This window comes from Zonotrichia leucophrys, chromosome 6 (assembly GCF_028769735.1).
Source record: "Zonotrichia leucophrys gambelii isolate GWCS_2022_RI chromosome 6, RI_Zleu_2.0, whole genome shotgun sequence".
Lineage (NCBI taxonomy): Eukaryota > Metazoa > Chordata > Aves > Passeriformes > Passerellidae > Zonotrichia > Zonotrichia leucophrys.
Window position 1 is genome coordinate 7,644,904 of NC_088176.1, and position 20,215 is coordinate 7,665,118.

Below are 20,215 nucleotides of genomic sequence, written 5' to 3' on the forward strand. Positions count from 1 at the left end.
AAGAGAAGTTGTGGACTGTGTTAAAGACCAGGCTGGATGGAGCTCTGAGTAACCTGGCCCAGGGGGAAGCATCGGTGCCCATGGCAGGGAGGTTGGAATGAGATGATCTGTAAGGTCCATAACAAGCAGCAGGTCAGATTTATGCAGCCTGTAACCCAAGTTAGCACTGAAATCAAGTGCAGAGATGCCCTGAACTGTATCACCATCTGATGCTGTTGGGCACAAGCAGAAAAAGAACCACCTTGTGCCTGTGTGTGTTGAGCAGTAAATGCAGCTCCTCCTGCACTGCAGCAGCCCCACACACAAACCTGCTAAAGCTCAGGTCATAATTCCCTTCAGAGCCATGGTTTGCAGGCTCCCAGGCATTTCCATACAGGTATTCACAGCATTTTCCACTTTCCTGTGGAAGCAATGACAAGATCTTTTAGACTAGAAAAACCTTAACTATAAAGCAAGTACATCCTACCAAGGAGAAAATAATGTGCAAAGAACAGAGAATTCAACAGGAGTGATCAAAGTAACTCTTAAAAGCAGAAACACACAAAATAAAGGCATCCTATCATTTAAACTACATGACCAGAATACATATACTTCCTGAGTTTGCATAAAATCCTATCTTAGAGTGTGACATCAACTCAGCCAGCCTCCTCAGTACTTCTGGTCTGTTAGAAACAAACAAAATAAAACAAAGAAAAAAGGACAAAAAAGTCTTAATAGAGACGACAACCCCAAAAGTTGCTGCTACTTAAAAAACTGTAGATTTCTAAACAGAGGATGCCTGCAAATTTCCTTCACCAATAATGTAGGGTTTTTTTTAAAAAGCATGCTTTCAAGTAGCCCCAGAATAAGAGATATGATACACTGAAGTCTAGGCCTGCAACAGCATAATTATGAGAACAAAGAAGAACATTTCTTCCACTAAAGATCAAGTGTGACTATGCTCATACTCACCAAAATTTGCATATTTATTTTTGTCATTCTCCCAGCCTTGAAGCACAATAATTTTTATGCACATCCAGTGACTTACATAAAGGAAAGTTGTAGATTGCAAAGTTACAACATAAACTAGAGCATCACACACTGCACAGTGCTCTCCTGGATCATCAGAAAACCAGACTAAAGCTCAATTTCTGTATTTAATAGTGAGGACTAAGGTTAAGTGTGTTCTTCATCTGCTTTGGTTTTCATTAGCAGATGGAAATAAAAGGACACATTTATCAGGATGATTAAAAAATAGTGACTGAAGAGCTACAGGTGATGTGTGGAAAAGAGCTGATCAGCCACAGGGGGTTTTATTAATAACAGGTAGGGCTTTTTAAGATCTTTATTGAGCATGAGCTCAAAACTCTCACAGCAACTCAAAGGAAAATGTCAGAGGAAGATGTTCTCAAATTCCATTTCAGTGTAGCATTGCAAGCTTTCATCATACTAAGAGAAGCTAATATGCACTGCCTCTGCTTTTCAGTCCAATTGCCACTTAGAAATGCAGCCAATCTAAACTGGAAAACCCATATCTAACTTTGAAGGAATATTCTGCATACATTCAGCTGTCTGTCACTTCAGAGTTTTATGTTAGAGAACAGATTTCCAAACGCCTACAAAGCCCAAATACAATAAGTATACTTCAAGGATGTATATAAAATTGAAAATAAAATTATCCAGCAACATTGCTGATTATGAACACATTTTGTTAAGTTAATACATTGAGCTGTGGCTCGCTTGTTCCCTGTCTCCACCCTCTTTAAAAAATGAAAACCAGAGATCAGCTACAAACTCATTCCATCTTTCATATCCTGGGTCCACCTTTTCAAGATCAATTCTCTAAGTACCCATCAACCTCTAACCTATACTGGCATTTATACCTGCATTAACAGAGGCCCCCCTATTTACTCACTGAATGACATACAGTAGGTGTTTGAAATCGTCCATGTAAAATACCATCATGAAACTCCTCGGTTATGAATAATATATAAATCATAATTTTATACATACATACATATATATGTATGTATATATGAGTAATAAAATTCATATTCTGTCTTATGCTACACAGTAGAAGTCTCTGAGAAAACAAAGAACTTCAAACTATATTGTATATTTGCAGGGGAAAAAAAAAACCTGTACAAACTGAAAACAGTTCAGTCTTCCAAAACTGAGGACTGATACAGACTTACAGAAAATTGTATTTATTCTCAAGCTTCTATTTCAATTCAGCCACTTGTTATTTTACTTTAGACAAGCACACAACTTCAGGTTTCCCACATGTAAAAGAGCTCAAAAAACTAAGTGTCTGTTTCCCAAGGCCATTGTGACAAGCAGCTACCCAGTGCTTAAATAAGATATCCAGGTGGAGTATGATACAGATGAGTGGAGCTAAGTCCTTCCTTGAATATAGATTGGGATTTTTAGCCCTGTGAAAGATAAAAGGCTTTCATAGTATAAGCACTTCAGAGGTTAAAAACTCTAGAAAAATTATGCCATTTTTAGTTTAAAATAGATGCTTGCTCCTACAAAGTGCTACAGTACTAAAGTGACTGGGGTGGTGAGGGGGAACAGGGTGTGGATTTTAAATACACATATTCTGATTTTAATACTTATATCAGCATTAGGATTTAGAAAACATCTGCAAAAACATTTTCTAAAAAAATTGTCTTAATATGATAGTACAGCTGTGCACACAAGTGCAAATCTGTATGTTTTCAAAAGCAGCCATTTGTTTGTTCAGTATTTTTCATTTTTCAGGATTACCTTCCAGCTCCTGTCCAACGTTGTGGTTTCAGTTACCTATTGGAGAAGACTCATGACACAAACAAAACAGATCTGCTGATAATGAGAGCAGCACAAATGCACCCAGCTTCACTAAAGCAGCTCTGGCATGCTTCCCATGAAACATTCACAGCTCATTTCCCTCTCCCCATGCTTGCTTTGGGACACCCTGAATGTAGCACATCAACATTTGATTAGCAAGAGTCCTCCAAAGCATCTTCATCAACTGGGCTTGCACACAAACAGGACTGGGAGCTGTGTTTGGGTTTTCCTTGTGAGAAATACATAGCTTTACATACACATTACATACACACACACTTACTCTATAGATTATTAAAAAAAAAAATTAAGGGTGCAAATTATCCTACAGCTGCATTAATCAGCATTTCAGTTTTACTAATAGAGCTGAAATTATCAAAATATTCCTTTGCAGAAGTCAGAATGTATCCAAGTCTTCTTGAGTTTCTAAAACTGAGATTAATTAACAAGAAAATTAAGCCCACCATATTTTAGTCACTTCTATCCATTACAAGAAGGAAAGTACTTTAAACTGCAGCATGATTGGAAAGATACTTTCCTGACTAATTTATCTTTGTCCCAGGATTGTGGGTGGCAATGAAAGAAGCCCATTTGTCTTCTTGTTCCACTGTGTGGTTTGCTTGCACCTTGAACAGAGTTTCTGCAAAGCTCACCAGAATATTTAAGGACATTCTAACTCCAGATCTCCTCCTAGGATTCTGACCAAAATCACTGCTGCTCATATTATACTGCCACAACTGGTAACAGACATTAGCTAAAGTCTACTCCTTTTGTGACATAGTCAACATGAACCATTTTTCTCATAGAAAGCAAGTTATCAACCCTCAAGGTAACAGAGAAGTGGCTGAAAACTCAAACACATGGGAACAAACAAAAACCTGTACACAAAAATACACGTCTGTAATAAAAATCTACCTTTAAAGACTGGATTCTGTAATAACATAAATGCCATCAACCTACAAATTAGGATTGTGTGATTCTTTGATACTGGCACAGGAATGCAATGACTAATATAGAACACTGTATTCCTACAAGTTACGAAGCAACTCTTGAAAATACCCATTAAGTACTGCAGCATTTTGCAATGTTATGTTTGTAATATTTAATCCAGAGTTAGGGGTTAGGTCTTTGGGTGTCTTACTTCTGAAACCAAATCTTAATCAGTGACAGCCAATGTACAATTTTTTCCAGTGAAAAATAGTCTCATATTATAGAGACTATTATTCTGCAATAACACAGACTGCAAGGTTTTGCTCCATCTGACCTAATGAGGAAGTGATTTTACTCATCTGTTTCAGATACACAGCATAGTTTGGACAACAGTACTTCAAGCTCTAATATTCATCACATTCCAGGAACAAATGCAATCTCTAACATTTTATCTAGCTTATTAGCTGTGCCTCATGGGTCACCTCAAGTCTTGTAAGCTTACAGGAAGTGTTATTTCCTTTTTACAGATGAAATACTGAAGCACATAAATTATGGAAGAAATCCATAAGAAAATGTAGACATTGAGTGTCTGTCATCTTGGCTGTCTGCATCCAATCTTTAAGTAATTCAGTACTTGTTTTGTTGCCAGGTAATCCTAGAATACCCTGGATTCAAAACTCCCTGCCCAATTCAAGGTTATCAGATATGTGCTGCTTAAAACTTGGAAATATTCTACAGCTAGGTTGTTTTTAAATACCACTAGCATGAACAGAGTAGATATTTTGCCATCAGAGATGGAAGCAGCCCATTTTCATCCTCAGCTTAGAAATATACAAACAACTGATTCAAACAGATCCTAGAATCCATTTCTTACAGATGAGTAACAGCTTTAAAGTTTGGAAGAGCTTGTCTCATGGATTTTTTTTTTTTTTAATGCTGTTGCATTAACAGAGTTTAAGATGTTTACCCTGGAATATTCTATAGCTGGTGGCCAAATTATTTTTTAGAGGTCTCAAAAAGTTTAGGTTTTTCTCTGTGGAGCAAACTTCAAAGTCAAATGCAGGTCTTGCACCTTGGGAAGGAACACTAAATAAAAACCTGTGTTAAGCTTAGTTCCATCATTTCTCAGTAAAGTCTTGATCCTCATGGAGCTCTTGAACCAATGCAACACTTTTTCCACTCATTAGGTTTTTAAGATTTAGAGGATAACCTATAAAACTGGTACGAAAATTCCCACTGCTCACTCACCTCACATTAAAACATCTATTTTGCTTACATTTTACTGGTTTACTTTTATTACTGTTAGCAGCTGCAATTCACTGGAGTGTTCATGTTTTCAGGTATCATCATCATCATTTATTTCTCCTCACAGGAACTTTGTAGGATGTTTTTCAGGCTTAGACTATACAGCAAATAATAAATTTCATAGACATTGACACATAATTATTCTTCAGTACTGCAGGAGTTTTCCAATGCATTTTTGTTGTCTAGTTAGTAATGTTTCAAAATAAGGTCTTTTCTCAGCAGCATTTATTAGGATGTGTAGGAATATCCCAAGGGTATTCCTGTAATATCTCATATTTACCTCCTACCTTTTCTGCCTACATTTTGATACAATTAAATCAATTTCTAGTGCAGTGTGATAGACTGAGTTCTCAAAAACTACTCATACTCATTTTAAAAAGATGACATGAACTATGGTAATGCCTTCCAAAATATGATCATCATGCCTTCCCCTTGATTAAAGGAACTAAGAGAAACACGGTGCGAGACTAAATTTATTCACCAAATTAAATTTAAAACATACTAAGAGTACTAAATGCTATAACCTGTACAGCTATTCATGTATTATTTATGGATAGATTTAAGCATGTATTGATACAACTGAGTTTTTTACCCACCCATAGCAGTGGCAACCAGCCTTTGATGCTGTCTGAAGGGCTGGCAGGGTCATCAACCATCTGTTCCCACACTTCTTTGCCTAAATAACAAATTGCTTAGTTGCAAACAAACCAGGCTTTAGAATCCACCAGCCCTGCAGACAAACCAGGCTCCACAATCCACCAGCCCTGCAGACAAACCAGGCTTCACAATCCAGCAGCCCTTGCCTAACTTGCATTTGGTTTCACTCCTATGGATGGCTGCAGATTTACACAGAGGAAGGGACACTATACACAATTAATTTTCTACTGCTTTGGGGGAAGGGGAGTGTTTTTAAAAGGACACACTCCATCCCAAACGTGTCTGCAGCCCCACAACTCCCTGTCACTTGAACCAGGGGAGAATATTTTGAGTTCACAGGCTGGTTTGAGAAAAGCAGGGCCTCGATACTGAGGATGCAGCAGCTCCAAGAGGATTTGGAGGTAGAAAATCAGAATGCCAAGCTGCACAGCAGGAGCCCAGGCAGCAGGGGAGAAGCTGCTCTGCATCTACATTCCACCAGCAGGACCATCACCAAAAGCATCTAGTTCTGGCACTCACAGCTCAAGAACACAGATAAAATAGGGGAGGCTGTAAACCAAGAGAGCAGTCAAGGAGGGAAAAGTTTGGTTTATGTTGAGACAACTCAAGGAACTTTCCATTCTCAGTGAGGAAAAGGTGGCCATATCTCCATCTGCACAGGCAACAGAGACCTCTCCTACTAAAGGTTCTACAATGAAGACCTGACTCAAAACATGAGAAAACAGGGTAACTAAAAGAGACAAAAAAAAAGGGTAGATTAGATCTGTCTATTAGCAATTCCTACATTTGTTTTTCTGGTTATAGAACACAGTGAGGATGACTAACCAATGAAAGGAGTTTGAAAGGCTGTCAGGGGCTTTGAGTCAGTGGAAGTGTTTTCAGACATGTACAGATGCTTTCTAAAGCATGGGCTCAACTCACACAGGAAGTAATTCAGAGTTAGCCTAAAGCCTGCAAAAGGCAAGAGGGAATAAGCAATCAGAGCTCATCTCTGGTCTTCTCTATAAACCCCTTAAAAACCACTGAAATGGCTACTGATGAAATTGTATTGTTAGGACAGTGACTGGACTCTGATTTTAAGGGTATTTTCCAATCTAAAAGATTTCATGTAGCAAGTATCAAGCAGTCAATAAAACACATCACAATAAAATTAATTTTTTAAGTTTGCAAAAAGACTGATTTCCTTTCAAAAGGCACATTTCAGTGCAAATTGCTTAGCTCAGGAGGCATTTAATATGGTTTTATGTTTCTACATTCAAAATAAGATTTACAAAAAAAAATTGTTCTTTAGAAATCAAAAATATCTTTATAATATAAGCCATAATAGTATTCTTGAATTTTAATAGAGACAGAGAGAAGAAATTACATTGAAATAGTTTTTCAGAGCACCATAACTAAAATAACTTAAATAAAGACCACTTGATAAGACTAAAATCATAATCAATTATGCTTTTCCAGAGGTTTAATTTTACTACCATTCACATGCTGAGTTTTAAAAAGGCAATTTGCAGGTGCAAAATCTCACACTCAATTGCACTGATGTCAATAAGAGTAATTATTTCTTGGATTAGATACAGGCCACTCTGATGGCAAAGACAGTGCTGCAACTTATAGCATGACTCAGGGATTTCACCCTGGGAAACAGAAGTTGCACTTTAATGGTGATCTTGTTTTACTTTTAAGTTCTGAAAAACTAAGTCTGGACCGATTCTAAAAGTAACAAATTTTTTCTCCTATCTACACCTGCTGATGCTGCCAACTCCTTTGGATCAGCAGGAGCCTTATGTAAGTGAAGTGACTTGAGGAAACTGAGCTAGCTTAAAAAAAACCGGCTGGGAGGTGGGGAGATCTGTTCCTGTTGATACTTTTCAACTCTCAGCAGGAATATTAATGCTTACATAAGAAGCAGCAAGCTGTAATCAAAGAGAAGCATGAAGGATAAAGTCAGCCCCTTTCACAGCACTCTGAACTTCAGCTGGCTGCAGCTAAAGCTAACTTCTTCTCTTAAGATCTCTTCTTACACAACATTATCACTCATTTACAATCTGCAATTTAAGGACACTTTCTTTGCATGAGTCATTCTGCAGACAGCAGAATTCAGAGTTTTAGATTGAAATAAGGATTTTGCATGGAATAACAAAATTTGATACCCTTCAAACATTTCAGTTGTGAATGTATTTGTAGTTAGAAATTGTTCTGTCCTTGAAGAATGCAGAATCTTTTCTAGGAGCTCTAGAAATTAAGGAGAGCATGCAGGAGGTAATTTCAAAGTACAATAAGAACATCTGGAGGCAAGGCTTAATAATCAAACAAATCCATTTGCTCTCACTCTCTCCATAACAACTGCATATCTAGGACTAGGTAAAGCAGATTAACTGAAGTGTAGGTCCTCAAAGGTGCTCACCTGTCCTCTTCTGCTTCATTACACATCACACTCACAGCTATCAAATAAATAACCATAAACCTCTGAAGACACAACCTAATTTTTCAAAGGCAGCACATTACAGTAGGTATTTCCAGTCCTCAAAAACTTAAGAGGAAAATAAATTCCATGCACCAACTTTTCTCCAATGCTGTTCCACAAACCAGTGCAAAGCAGAGCACGTTTTGGGAATAGGGAAACTTTTTGCTCCAACCTGGAGGAATTTTTTTTTTCTTCCAAGAAATCATTCTGTGAGTAGCAAAACTAATGAAACCTGTTTTCCTGCACTGCTGCATCTCAAGACTATTGACTTTGACATCTAACTACATAGAAGCTGTGACAGCAGTTTTCACTGCAGTTGGGCCATTCATAATGTTTGTGTCCCTGAACTCCCTGGAGTCTTGTAACAGAACTGATTTAGGCAGCCCTTCCCTCTCCCTTCTGCCCAAACTTCACCATCAGGAAAAGTGCAACTGACCAACAAATTCCAAGGCATAGAGGAGGAGAAGAATGAATGGCAGATGTAGCATTAAAAGCATCACTTCTTTAATAAATCAACCTTGCAAAACAAAACTGTACACTGCCCTTTAATGCTTGTGGTTTCATTTATATCTTGGGAACTGTGCTGCCTGAAGCTCCCTGCTATAAAAATGGAACTTGCTCACCCACTGGCTTTCCTACCTTTCACCTGGCAAAATTCCTTTGCCTTCTCTTTTTATAACTAAATTTCTCCTTTTTATTTTGGTTAAAAAAGGTTCTGCATTATTTCACAATAGAGGTGAAGGGATGGAAGGGGGAAAAAAAGGTTGAAATATGAAAGTAAGTCAGAAAGTCAGAGCTGCATTCAGATAACCAATCTGGACAGAGAGTAAAATAATTTACCACCAGGCAGACACGAGGCCTAAATCTTTCTGAAGAGTGACTGACAGGATTGTGAATGCCCTGCAGTAAGAATAGCAACATCTGCATTTTTACAGATTTACCACAGGCTTCACAATAACAAGAGTAAATTCAAAACTTGGTAAATAAGAGAAATAAAATGGCAAAATGGTGCTAGACAGTCTCTTGGCCTATTTTCCCCACCCACCCACCTTTCCTTCATCCAGTGCAGAGCAACATTTGCAAAGCAGTTTATTTACTCAGTAGTTCTCCTACAGGGAAAAAGCAAGGTTACCATAGTATTGTCAATTAATTTTGACACCTGCTTACGAAGATTGATCAATTATTTTTGATGTCTCTCTGCTGTGTTGCTGTTTCTCAGTTTAGAAGAGAAATAAAACAAAGGCAAAAATACTACACATCTCTCACCAAAGAATTAATGGTCCCAAGATACCCTCAGGCAGAGCATTTCTCCTCTTACCACAATGTTCCTGGTACTTGCTAATGCAAGTCACTCATTCCCAGAGAGTAAAAACAACCATACCTCACTTAAAGGAAAAAATCTTATTTTCAAGTGTTTTAAGCCTACCCTTGAAAATCTGCTTTTTCTCAAATACTGTAGTGACAGGTTTTATATATGTCCAATTTAGGTCATTAAAAGTTCAATTTACATCTTGGGTAACAGGGACACAGGCAGGCACTTCAAACAGCTGCGACTTGGAAAGCCTGTAAATGTTTAGAGTAATACCCAAGGTTCTGTTAACATCTCTGCAGATCGTATCTACAACCTCCGAACTGGCTGCTCGTGCAGCTCTAACAGCCCAACACACTTTGCAGTCTTTGCCATTCTGAAACGATCTTCGTGACAATCCTTAATGACACAAGCACGAGTGATGTACACCCGACAGGACCTGACAAAGCCCTGCTGCAAAAGTCCAGCCGTGGTCACTTAAGGGTAAAAGCACATAGGAAATAAAGGCAAATGTGCCGCGGCAATAAGGCAAAGCATCGGTTGCCACAGAGATGGGGAAGATGAACAATCACCCAGCCATCAGGCAGAGTAACATTCTTTTTCCAACTCTTCAGGTGGAAATACACGGAGCTCATCGCCCATTCCACACCCATCTGAATTTTCAGGATTCAAAACAGAACCACTCCGAGCTGCTGCTTGCAGCAGTGTAAGACACGTTTAACATATTTCGCTCCATCCCCAGCTCCCAGGGCTTGAAAAGCTTTAAATCTTAGAATGCTTATTTTCAGTGCAGAGTATACTCTGCTTCCAAGAATAAAGATTAAAGATGAGCTGTCAAAGGCACTGCTATGAAAAGTGTCCTCAGTAAAAAATAGCTCTCCAACAGCTTACTCCCGTGAGAAAAATCATAATGCAAATGTCACTGTCACTGCTAAAGCTAAGCATGTAAAAACACACAGGAGTTAATGAGAAATCTCTTCCGATTTCACCGAACCCCCTAACAGCACTTCAATTAAACACTGTGTTAGCTCAGCTCGGGAGAGGAGCCCTTCCAACACTCAGACAGAACTTCCTCTAGGTGGGGATGGATTATTAACTTTCTACCAGAAGGGAAAATGTAACCACTGTGCTTCCTCACTTGACAAACACAACCAAGGTAAAAAAAAAAACCAAAAAAACTAGATGTTTTAAAAGATGACAAAGATAATGCCTGTAAGGACAGCATAATGGCCCAGTAACAACTCAGAGAATACACTCATTCACAACAAGCTTGGAAATTTAAGAAATTACTATTTACTTTGGTCCTGGCACTGTTAGGGTCTGTTATGAGTAGCACCAATACAAAGGATACAAGTAATCTCTTTATAGCCAGGAAAGAAGAGCTCTGCAGATCCACACACAATGAAAGATTCACCTGGGCCTCCTCTCATCACTCTGCAAAATCAGCCCATTGTTCCACAGCAGGACAAGCCCCAAACATCCAATACACACATGCAACAAATGGCCAACTTTAAAACCTTATTACCAGGGTCATAGGCAAAAAAAAAAAGGAAATGCACTATATTTGCCTTGTCTTAGTTTTATAGCTAGGTTATAACCTTACTGCTGCAATATCCCACCAAATACCAGTAACTTGGCTCTTTCTCTGCACTGTGTACCTCACTTCAGCCAACATGTCTGACTTCAACTACTCCTCAACTTCCCAGGCTAACAAGTTACTGGATTTACTTTTTGTTTATTTAGGAATGAGTGACCTAGTATTAAATGATTAAAAGTGATGTAAATTGTACAGCTTAATTTCAGTACTCCAGAGAGAAAATCTGAATTTAAATACAATCTTAAAACAGACAGTTATTGATATTTAATCTATAAAAAGTAGCTTCCCAAAGACAGAAAGAACTTGACTTCTCTAAGACAAAGTGTCACCAATGTATTGCTATTAGTCAGATATTAGAACACTTTCTAGCTATGTATGTCAACATACTTAATAAATGGAGTTCCTGCTTATAAGGGGTGTTTTACAGGGAATGAAATGAGATGCCCTGTCCAAGATTATATAGCGAAATAACAGCAAACAGTATTCTTCACAGCCAGTCTTTACACTGATACCAAAGGGGGCGGGAGGAAAGTGACAGCCCTATAAATTAAGTCTTCTTTCCCACTCCATAGAGAAAAGCAAGCGTCAGGGTAGGCTTCCTTCTCACTGATCAATGACTCGGTATCACAGTGACTTTTAAGAATGAGACGGTAGTTAGACCTTGACTGAGTACTCCTTCCCTCACAAAAATATGTTACTGTTTCCTATTTCCCACTCTCTCCTGCAAACCTTGTCACCAGGGATGTATATTTCACTCAGTTGCACTTGTGTTGTCCTGAATGAAACTGACTACTGCCCGCTTAGCTCAAACAACTGAAAGAAAGGAAGGCTGGAAGGAGCTAAACCTTTCACTCTTCAGGAGGAAAAAGTAATTAAAATCCACTACTAATCCTTGTTCCCTGGACAGCCCCATGAAGTGCACATGTCATTTCCATGACATTTCCAGAAGGGACAGCAGCGACGCAGCTTTAGGCCGATTTCTCCCGTCTCTCAGATCCCATGAAGTGGAGCAGCCTATTTTCAGCGAAAAGTCAGCCGGAGCTGTGTCCTGTGCTCTTAAGAGCTGGAGGAGGCTATTTTATCCATAACTTCTGCCACATACTTCCACCACACACGAACAAAATCATAGAAGACACGAGCAAAACAAAACAAACAAAAAACCGCAAGTGAAAGTGACAGGAAAAGGATGTAGGGATGAGAAGAAATTGACAATAAGCAGAACCTTACTTGAACCTGCCCTGGCAGTGTTGGCACTGGTCTCCCACCCAGCCCTGGTCGCAGACGCAGGTGGAGTTGACACAATGACCCGAGAAGCAGGAAATTTTGTCGCAGGACTTGGACTGGGACACCTGGGCATAGAGGGCCAGGTAGAGGAAGCCGTAGAAGAGCAGCCAGCTGTTCACATCCAGGAGCGAGGCGAAGCAGCAGCAGCAGGCGGAAGGGAAAGGTCTCCAAGCGGCCGGGCCCGCGGGGGCAGCTCCCGCTCTCCGGCCGCCGCTGCCCAGGTCCATCTTGGCCGCGGGGGCCGCGGGCCGAAGCGCGGCCGGCGATGGCAGCTTCCCCTGAGGGGAGTTAATCCAGCCAGGGAGATTCAAACCCCCCGCTTCCTCCTCGCCTTCCTCTCCTCCCTCCCGACCCCAGCGCTGCCTCCTCCGGCCCCTTTCAGCCTTCCGCGCCCCGTCACTCCCGAGGGGAAGCCCGGCAGCGGCAGCCCTCAGCCATCCGCCCCTTCTCCTCGTCGTCCTCCTCAGGGCTCATCGCTCCCGTCTTCTTCCATGGAGGAGGAGAGCTGCCTCTTGACCTTGTGTTTTCTCCTCGCCAGATATGCCCCCACGGCCGCGCACACGCCACCCTGGACCATGTATCCCGCGGCTCCCCCTTCTCCTTTGTATCCCGGTGCCCGCGGCACACACGCAGCGGCGGCGAGGAGGAGCGCGGGAGGCGGGGGCCGCCGTCCTCTCGCCAGGCAGCCAGCTGGGAAGTGAGGGCGGCCGGGCCCGGAGCCGCTACGGCATCGCGCTCCGGCGGGGCGGGGAAAGGCTGGAGAGCTCTTATCCCCGCTCCGTTATTAGCCCTGCGGGGAAAGGAGGCGGGAGGCAGCGAGAGGAGGGTTAGCAGCCCCTCCGCGTCCCAGCTGACAGCTTCCAAGCAGCCATTTTTAAAGGCTAATTGTCACCGCCGCTCGGAGCCGCCTCCCGCCCCTCGGCCCGCGTGGATCCGTCCCTCGCTGGGAGGGGGGTCCGGCGGGCTGACCGCCCCCCCGAGGCTCCCGCGGCCGCCTCTGCCGCCCACGCTTCCAGAACAGGAGCCGGGGGGAGCTGGAGCGGCACCGGGAATGCAGCCCGGACCCCCGAGACGAGCCCGCCCCGTCCCGTGCTCCTTGGCGGCCCCGTTCTCCTGGCAGAGCAGCCGGGGGCTCGGATGTTCCCCGCTCTGCTGCCTTGGTTCCTCTGCTCGCCTCAGGTCCTGCAAAGTTCAGAGGCGGTTTGCCTTGAACTCCTCCCCGCTGGTAGCAGGAGAGATGGTACAGCTTGTTTGGGGAACCTCACCTTCCCAAGGTTTGCTCTGTACAGAAAGTCACGCTGTGAAAAGCCAGTGTCCATAAAGGAGACAGAGAAGTCCTGCAACTTAATTCGAATAAAGGAAGAGAGGTTTTCTCTCTCGAGGTTTTGGAGGGCACAGGTTCTTTTCTTTCCTAAACTCCGGCCTCCTTGTGCCCTTTTGCTTTTCCCATCGGCTGGGGCACTAGGAAGGTCCAGCCTTCCCGAACAGCCTAACCCACATCCCCCCTTGAACCTGTTATTGTACCCCAAAGTTCAGAAACTCAGGCTGGTACAGACACTTGTCTGCTTCAGGAGTCAAACTGGCTGGGCTCTGCAACAAACCTGCTACCCAAAGTTAATAGACGTATTGAGCCCCATTCCAAAGACGTTACCACCCGTGCCTTCACCCATTGAATTGTTGGTAAAGACATTAGCACACATCTTCCCTCTCAACTCCATCCTCCAAATTTAAGGTTCGAATCAAGACCTTGCCTCCTGATTACAGGATGATGAGCAGTCACGCAGTTGCTGCCTTTGAAAACGGAGCAATACAAAAGTAATCCTTGTGTTAAAGTTGCTGAAAATGTCCTTTTGGGTTTTTTAAGTGTTCCTTCCACAGCCTTTTTCAACTCTACTGTAACCTGTTTTCATTTTACGATCAGTCAGAAACTTTTTCCTAACACTGAAATTGCAAATGTATGATGTGATGTCTCTGTTCCAAGCAGATGAAGAAAGGGTATTTAATTTCGTCTCCTGGTGCCCTCTCTAAATTGGTCCAATGTGACCCCATTAGTGTGGAATCGTATTCAAATTGACCCCCTCCCCAGATTCCTAAATTTTTACCCTTGAAGCCCATAGGAATTTGTTTGGGTTTTGGTTTAACCTGTTTTCCCAAGCACACCATTACACCTTCATCTGACTTTCCAAAGTCCATTGTACTCTGGTAAGGGACACAGTAACATCCAGCAGCAGCCATTTGAGCTTTATTTGAAAAAAAATGAGGATGTCAAAGTCAAACACAAAGTACAAACATCACAGAAAAAGAGTCTGTGCCTGAAGGAGTTTACAGTCTTAATGGAGGAATAGCCCCATCAAGTGTGTGGGGAAAACCGAGATGAAAAGTGATTTTCCCAGTTTAATTCCAGAGGGTTTAAGGAGGCCCACAGGTTGCTCTCAGTCCAGGAGTACATTGTCTTCCTACCAGAGCTGAGATAGATTATTTCTTTGTCCTGCATCAGACACGTTTCTTAGCTATTAGACATCTCTTTGTATGTATTTGGTAATGAATTGGTGAGTTCATGCAAAGAGAGGAAAGGGAAATTGTGTTACTGCTTTATATTTTATGATAAAAAGCTGAGGCTGAAGCCTTTGTGAACAGTCTGCTAATTGTACAATATCACATGTGATTAAGGCTGCTGAACAACTGTCCTCTGTTCAATACTATTATGGGACCAGAAATGCAGTTAAAAGGAGATCACAGTCCAAGACATAAAGTCAGTTCAAGAATATTCTTTAATACAGAAACACTTTAAGAAATAGTTTTGCTCACCATGACAGGGAGATACATTTCTTCTCCTCTTTCTCAATTCCTTTAAACCAACCAAAAAAGTCCTAAAGCCATCTGAGACATTTTTTCCTCAGACTAAAGGAAGATTTTGTTTCAGATCTACAGAAGTCAGCCAAGTTTTTGAAAATGTTTGAAATTAACTTTCAAAACTTTTGAAATTACCTTTCACAGCAAAGCTAAGGTCTCAATAATCCTTTACCAGGAAAGAGATCTATTCAAAAGCATAAAACCAAACAAAACAGCCCAAATAGGCCAACAGAAAAGGACTAGTGTGGTTGTAAGAGGTGCACAGAATAGCATGATAGTGCTTTTACTGCATAAATAATCATAAATAAAAATCTAAGCCCAACTAGAAAGGTTTCTAGATGTAGAGCATCAAGGAAGAAACATTGCAGCACTGATTCCTGGCTAAGAACTAACATGCTATGAAAATGAAGGAAAGCAAACTTTACTTTTGGCTGCTGTATGCCACAGCTATGCAATAGAAATTTCATAAATCTAGCAAAAGAATGATGTACAAATGCCAATATTGGTTCTCTTCTGTGCTCATTTGATGGGATTTTTTGGTGTCAGAAGAAGTTAACAAATCTGGCTGAGAGAAGTCAGATCTGTCAATCCTTTCATCTTTACATGCATATCTGTAAGTTCCACTTTTCTTGCAAGTGTAACATTTTACACCTTTCATCCTTTCAGTTCTTGACACAGAAATCATTTACACTTTTAAAGAACTAATGTACTGAACCATCTTGGGCAGATTTAGAACTTAAAAGCGCTTGAATAAGTTCTCAAAAGTTGCAAGTTACTGAATAAAAACATAATGAGATTACAAGGTAATGATGTAGAAGGCTGTGTGAACAAAGCCTTCCAAAAATATATCCATTGTCGTAGGAAAGCAAAATTATTAGAATAAGTATAATAATAAATTATATTATATCTTTATATTATATAGTATATATATTATAATAATGTATATTATGTATTATAATACTTTATTATAATAAAGTATAAAGTAATACTTTATTATAATAAAGTATAAAGCTTCTAGACTATTACTATCAAAACTTAGGCCCCTGTATAAAATGTTGATACATTTCCATTCATTAGGTAAAGCAGCATATTTAAAGTTCTCTGTGGTTGCTGTTGTGAGAGAGTGGAATAGATAAAGCAAAACAGCCCCCAAACACAGACTTCTCCAGCTGCTCAAGATATCTGCAAAACTCTGAGGACAAGAATAAAGCAGAGACCATGCTCTGCTCCCTCCCCCCATGCACACACACCCTCTCTGCAGGCTGGGATCAATGAAGCCTCGCTGCAGAAATCCTCCTCACTTAAGGATGCTCAGTACTGTTTACAGCATCCAGCCCAGTGGTTTTGCAGTTCTGTTGAGAACAATGTAAGTGGCTGAAGAGGAGAGAGAGAAAAAAAAGAATAACATTGTGCCTGACCTCTTTGCAAGGATATTAAGAGAAACAAATGCTTCCTATGCCCTTTCCTTTCTCCTTGGGACAGATATTACTGGGCTCATTAAGTGCAGGGGGCCAAGCTCTGCACTGCTTCTGGACAGGGATATATAGACCTGCCTTGGCCTTCTGACACATTGGTAAAACAGGAGTGTAGGCAGGAGGAAATGGCTGCACAGAGTGATTTGACAGCTTCAAGAGCTGCTCTACCTAACACATCAGAGCAGTGCACAAGGTACAGGGTTCCACTGAGCCTGACAGGGAACCTGAGCACAGCCTTCCCCTTTGCTTTCCAAATATGCGCCCAACACTTCGTACAGAGGACAGCAAAAGGCTTTCTTTTTTTTTTTTTTTTCATAAATCCCACACTAATTTTTCATTGAGAAAGACTGAGCCACCTGAGCCACTTCAAAAAAAAATATATTTCTGATGTAATGGAAACCATCAGTCTCTTTCCTGAGGTAAAAGAAACTTGTTCCCTACTTATTGGATTCCAGTGCTAACAGAATAATGCATGTTACAATTTTCTGTTTCTATTGTCTTATATCGTAAGTCAGCTCTTGGGAGGTATCAATTTTATAAGATTAAAAGTATAAGCCTCCCCTCGCCTACTCATTTTTTCAATATTTAGAAAGAAATATAAGCCTTCCCTTGCCTAGTTATTTTTTCTAAACTTAGAAAGAAATAAAATTCACAGAAAATTCACTGGCACACTTCTAAAGTGAAAGCTTGATAGAAAAATCTTACCTTTCTTAAGACCCATGTGTGTATTTTGCTGCAGTAGTCACATTTGTTACCATCATCTCCAAGAAGAAAACTGCCTTACAGTAAAGACTGTAAGTGCTGTAAGAAGTTTACCAAACTCAGAAACTACAAATCTACAAAACAACAGAGGTGGAAATTAATGCTTATGCTATTTTTTTCCATTTTTTTCCATTTTTATATGGAGAAAAAAAAGAGTCAGAGCTGTATTTTTTTATGCATATGCATGAGCTGAGGTGTAAAATCTATCCTACAAAGAAAGAGCCAGATTTCTATTGGAATGTTTATTCCTCTGCAGAATTTTTCATGAAGAAAAAAAAGTAATGATATTTTTTGCACTCTTATTTTTAAATTCCAGGCCATGGATGAAGAATTACAGGATAAATTACAATTTGGCTTCAGGTCCATTTAAAGGCGAAAGATGCTCCAGAAAAGCAGAGACCAGACAGCACCAAGTTCTATCAGCAGTGATAATGACATCTTTGCTACTTGAAACACATCTCTACTTTCAAATAAAAATCTACCAAGCCAAGGAATAAAATCATGTTATATTTTTCTATATTCTTTTCTACATTCTTTCTGCACAAAAAAAAATTAAATAGACAATCTGATAGCATTTCCATCTATGACAGAACCAATCTGCCGACATTGATCTTGACTCTGAGTATGAACCTCTTATTTTTTAAAATACAAAGTTTTTAAAAGTCTTCCTACTGAATAGATGTGTAGTTGTATGCCATGCTGAAACCTTGATGCATCTTGCACTGGCATTTCCCACTGCAAATGTCGCTTCTGCTGAGGTTTTTTTCTGCATTCATTCAGCTGCCTTTTATTTTCCCTGCTATTCCTTCTGGAGTTTTTCACAATCCTGGTTAATCTTGACTAAGCTAGGGCATTTTTTCCTTGTCAGCAAAGCTCCATCTCACAATTCAACCTTTCTTACACATCATTAGTAGGTGTACTGAATTTATCCAATACCCTTTAATGATCCCAAAGGGACACTGCTATTAGACTTTTTCTAGCTGAGAAAGCATTTACTTTGAGTTATTTTCTCTCATTCTTTTCTAAATTAGGACATGATCTTTGGGATTCAAACCACTGTTGCCTTTATTTCTGTATTTGTTCTTTTTATTCATAGATTCAACAAAATACTGGAAACATTATTAGAAGATAATGAAATTCCATTGACCTTACTGGGATTTACACCCTTCCTTCAGAATTTAGCAGAGGTTTCCACATTTTTCTGGCTAGTTTGCTGAATGATATATTAAAAAAAAAAAAAAAAACCTTACTAAAAGATTTTGAAAATAAAAATAAATCATCTGCTCCAATTTTCTCCTAACTACTATTTTTCCTTTGCAAGGCTTAGGAAGAATGCATTTATTATTGGTGGCTTACTGGTTCTTACTCATCACATTATACTTTACCCAGGAGCTTTGTAAGTCCACCCATTTCTTCCAAGGCTATTTAAGTGTGACTTCTCTCTTCATGTTGTCAGGCTGATGAATTTAATCTCTTTTGAAATTAAAAAAATCCCACCAAAACAAAAAGTAAATTGTTGGGTAACTGTTTAATCAGCAGTGTAATCAGTATTTTGATTAATACAATTTTCATCTTAATATCACAGTTCATCTCCTTTAGAGTGGTGCTGCCTAGTCCTAGTGATTCTACTTCAAAATAATCTCATGTAGATTTCTTACTCTTCTAAAAAAAACCCAACCTTCTAATAATGGCTACATTGGTAGCCTAATACTTTAATACTTAATTTTACAGTATGTTTTTTAATACTGCAGTGCCATTATTTGCTTTTCCTGAAATTACCTTTTCCTTTCCAGTTGCTACTTTTGGAGCCTATTTAATTTTCCTGTTTTTTGGTTTTGTGTATTTAAAAAAATTACCTCTTTCTTTTTTCAGTCAATACTTGAATAGTTGTACTATTAGACTCTGGAAAGTGATACTTGCAAAAAGTGGAAAAACAAGTACATCAAATAGTCTGCAACAAGGATAGTGAAACAATAATTGTACTAGTCATAATGGAATAATGGAACAAAATTATGCTCATTTTTTGCCATTTGATTTGCATAAAATTGGCAAAAATGAGAGGCTATGCATGCATTGATCCCTGTCTTGTCTTCTAGATGTCATAAAAGAATTGAGTAGATTAAATTTTCCCTCAGTATTAATGTTGAAACAGACATTATATGCCAAGAATCTAAGTGGCATATTGTATTCATTCAATGCAACTATTTTCAGTAATTTGAAGAAATAACTCTCTTGCATAAATATAACACTTTGTCAAGCACACAAGCAGTTATTTAATTAGCTGAAGACATTCATTTCCATAGCTTCAGATAACAGTAGAAATAATAATTATTCAGAATTACATGATTTCCCTGAAGTAAGAAGGTTTATTGCCCCAGAGGAGCACGAAGATGCTGTGGCACCTCCTGTTTGTGTACCTGGGCACTGGTGGTGCTGCAGGGGGAGGCTGAAGAAGCTGTGAGCTGAGATGCTGACCTCATCCATGGCCTCAGCCAGGGATGAAGGCTCGGGATGTGCCATGGGCAGGTCTGGCTGCACAGGTGGGCATGCAGGATGGTTCTCTCTGGGACTGACTGCTGAGGGAAACCTTCTCACCAGCTTGGCAAGCTGTTCACCATGAGCAAGGCTTTAGACCAGTATGAAAAGGTGCCAGAGGAAAAAAAAACACAAGCTTTTCTCTCTGTTCTTTTCAGGTTACAGATTTAGAATCTGTGTGATCAAAGTCAAGGAGGGAGTGAGGGAACTGAAAAGGTTCTAAGAAAGGGAGGATGCAA

General features: G+C 40.1%; 1 protein-coding gene and 1 long non-coding RNA gene across 4 annotated transcripts in view; both read right to left on the reverse strand.

The window, feature by feature from the left end:
• Positions 1–13,224, reverse strand: part of ATRNL1 (attractin like 1) — a 440,678-nt gene extending 427,454 nt beyond the window's left edge. For all 3 annotated transcript variants that reach the window (XM_064716242.1, XM_064716241.1, XM_064716243.1), the window contains exon 1: positions 12,295–13,224. In XM_064716242.1, the coding sequence (XP_064572312.1) occupies positions 12,295–12,578 (284 nt within the window). In that variant the 5' untranslated portion in view covers positions 12,579–13,224. The remainder of the gene's footprint in view (positions 1–12,294) is intronic.
• Positions 13,225–16,489: 3,265 nt separating this feature from the next.
• LOC135449905 (uncharacterized) lies at positions 16,490–20,070 on the reverse strand. The gene is made up of 3 exons (XR_010440889.1): positions 19,859–20,070; positions 17,385–17,515; positions 16,490–16,578 (listed from the first exon to the last, which is right to left on the reverse strand). It is a non-coding gene; the product is annotated as an uncharacterized LOC135449905 (long non-coding RNA).
• Between the last annotated feature and the right edge of the window lie 145 nt (positions 20,071–20,215).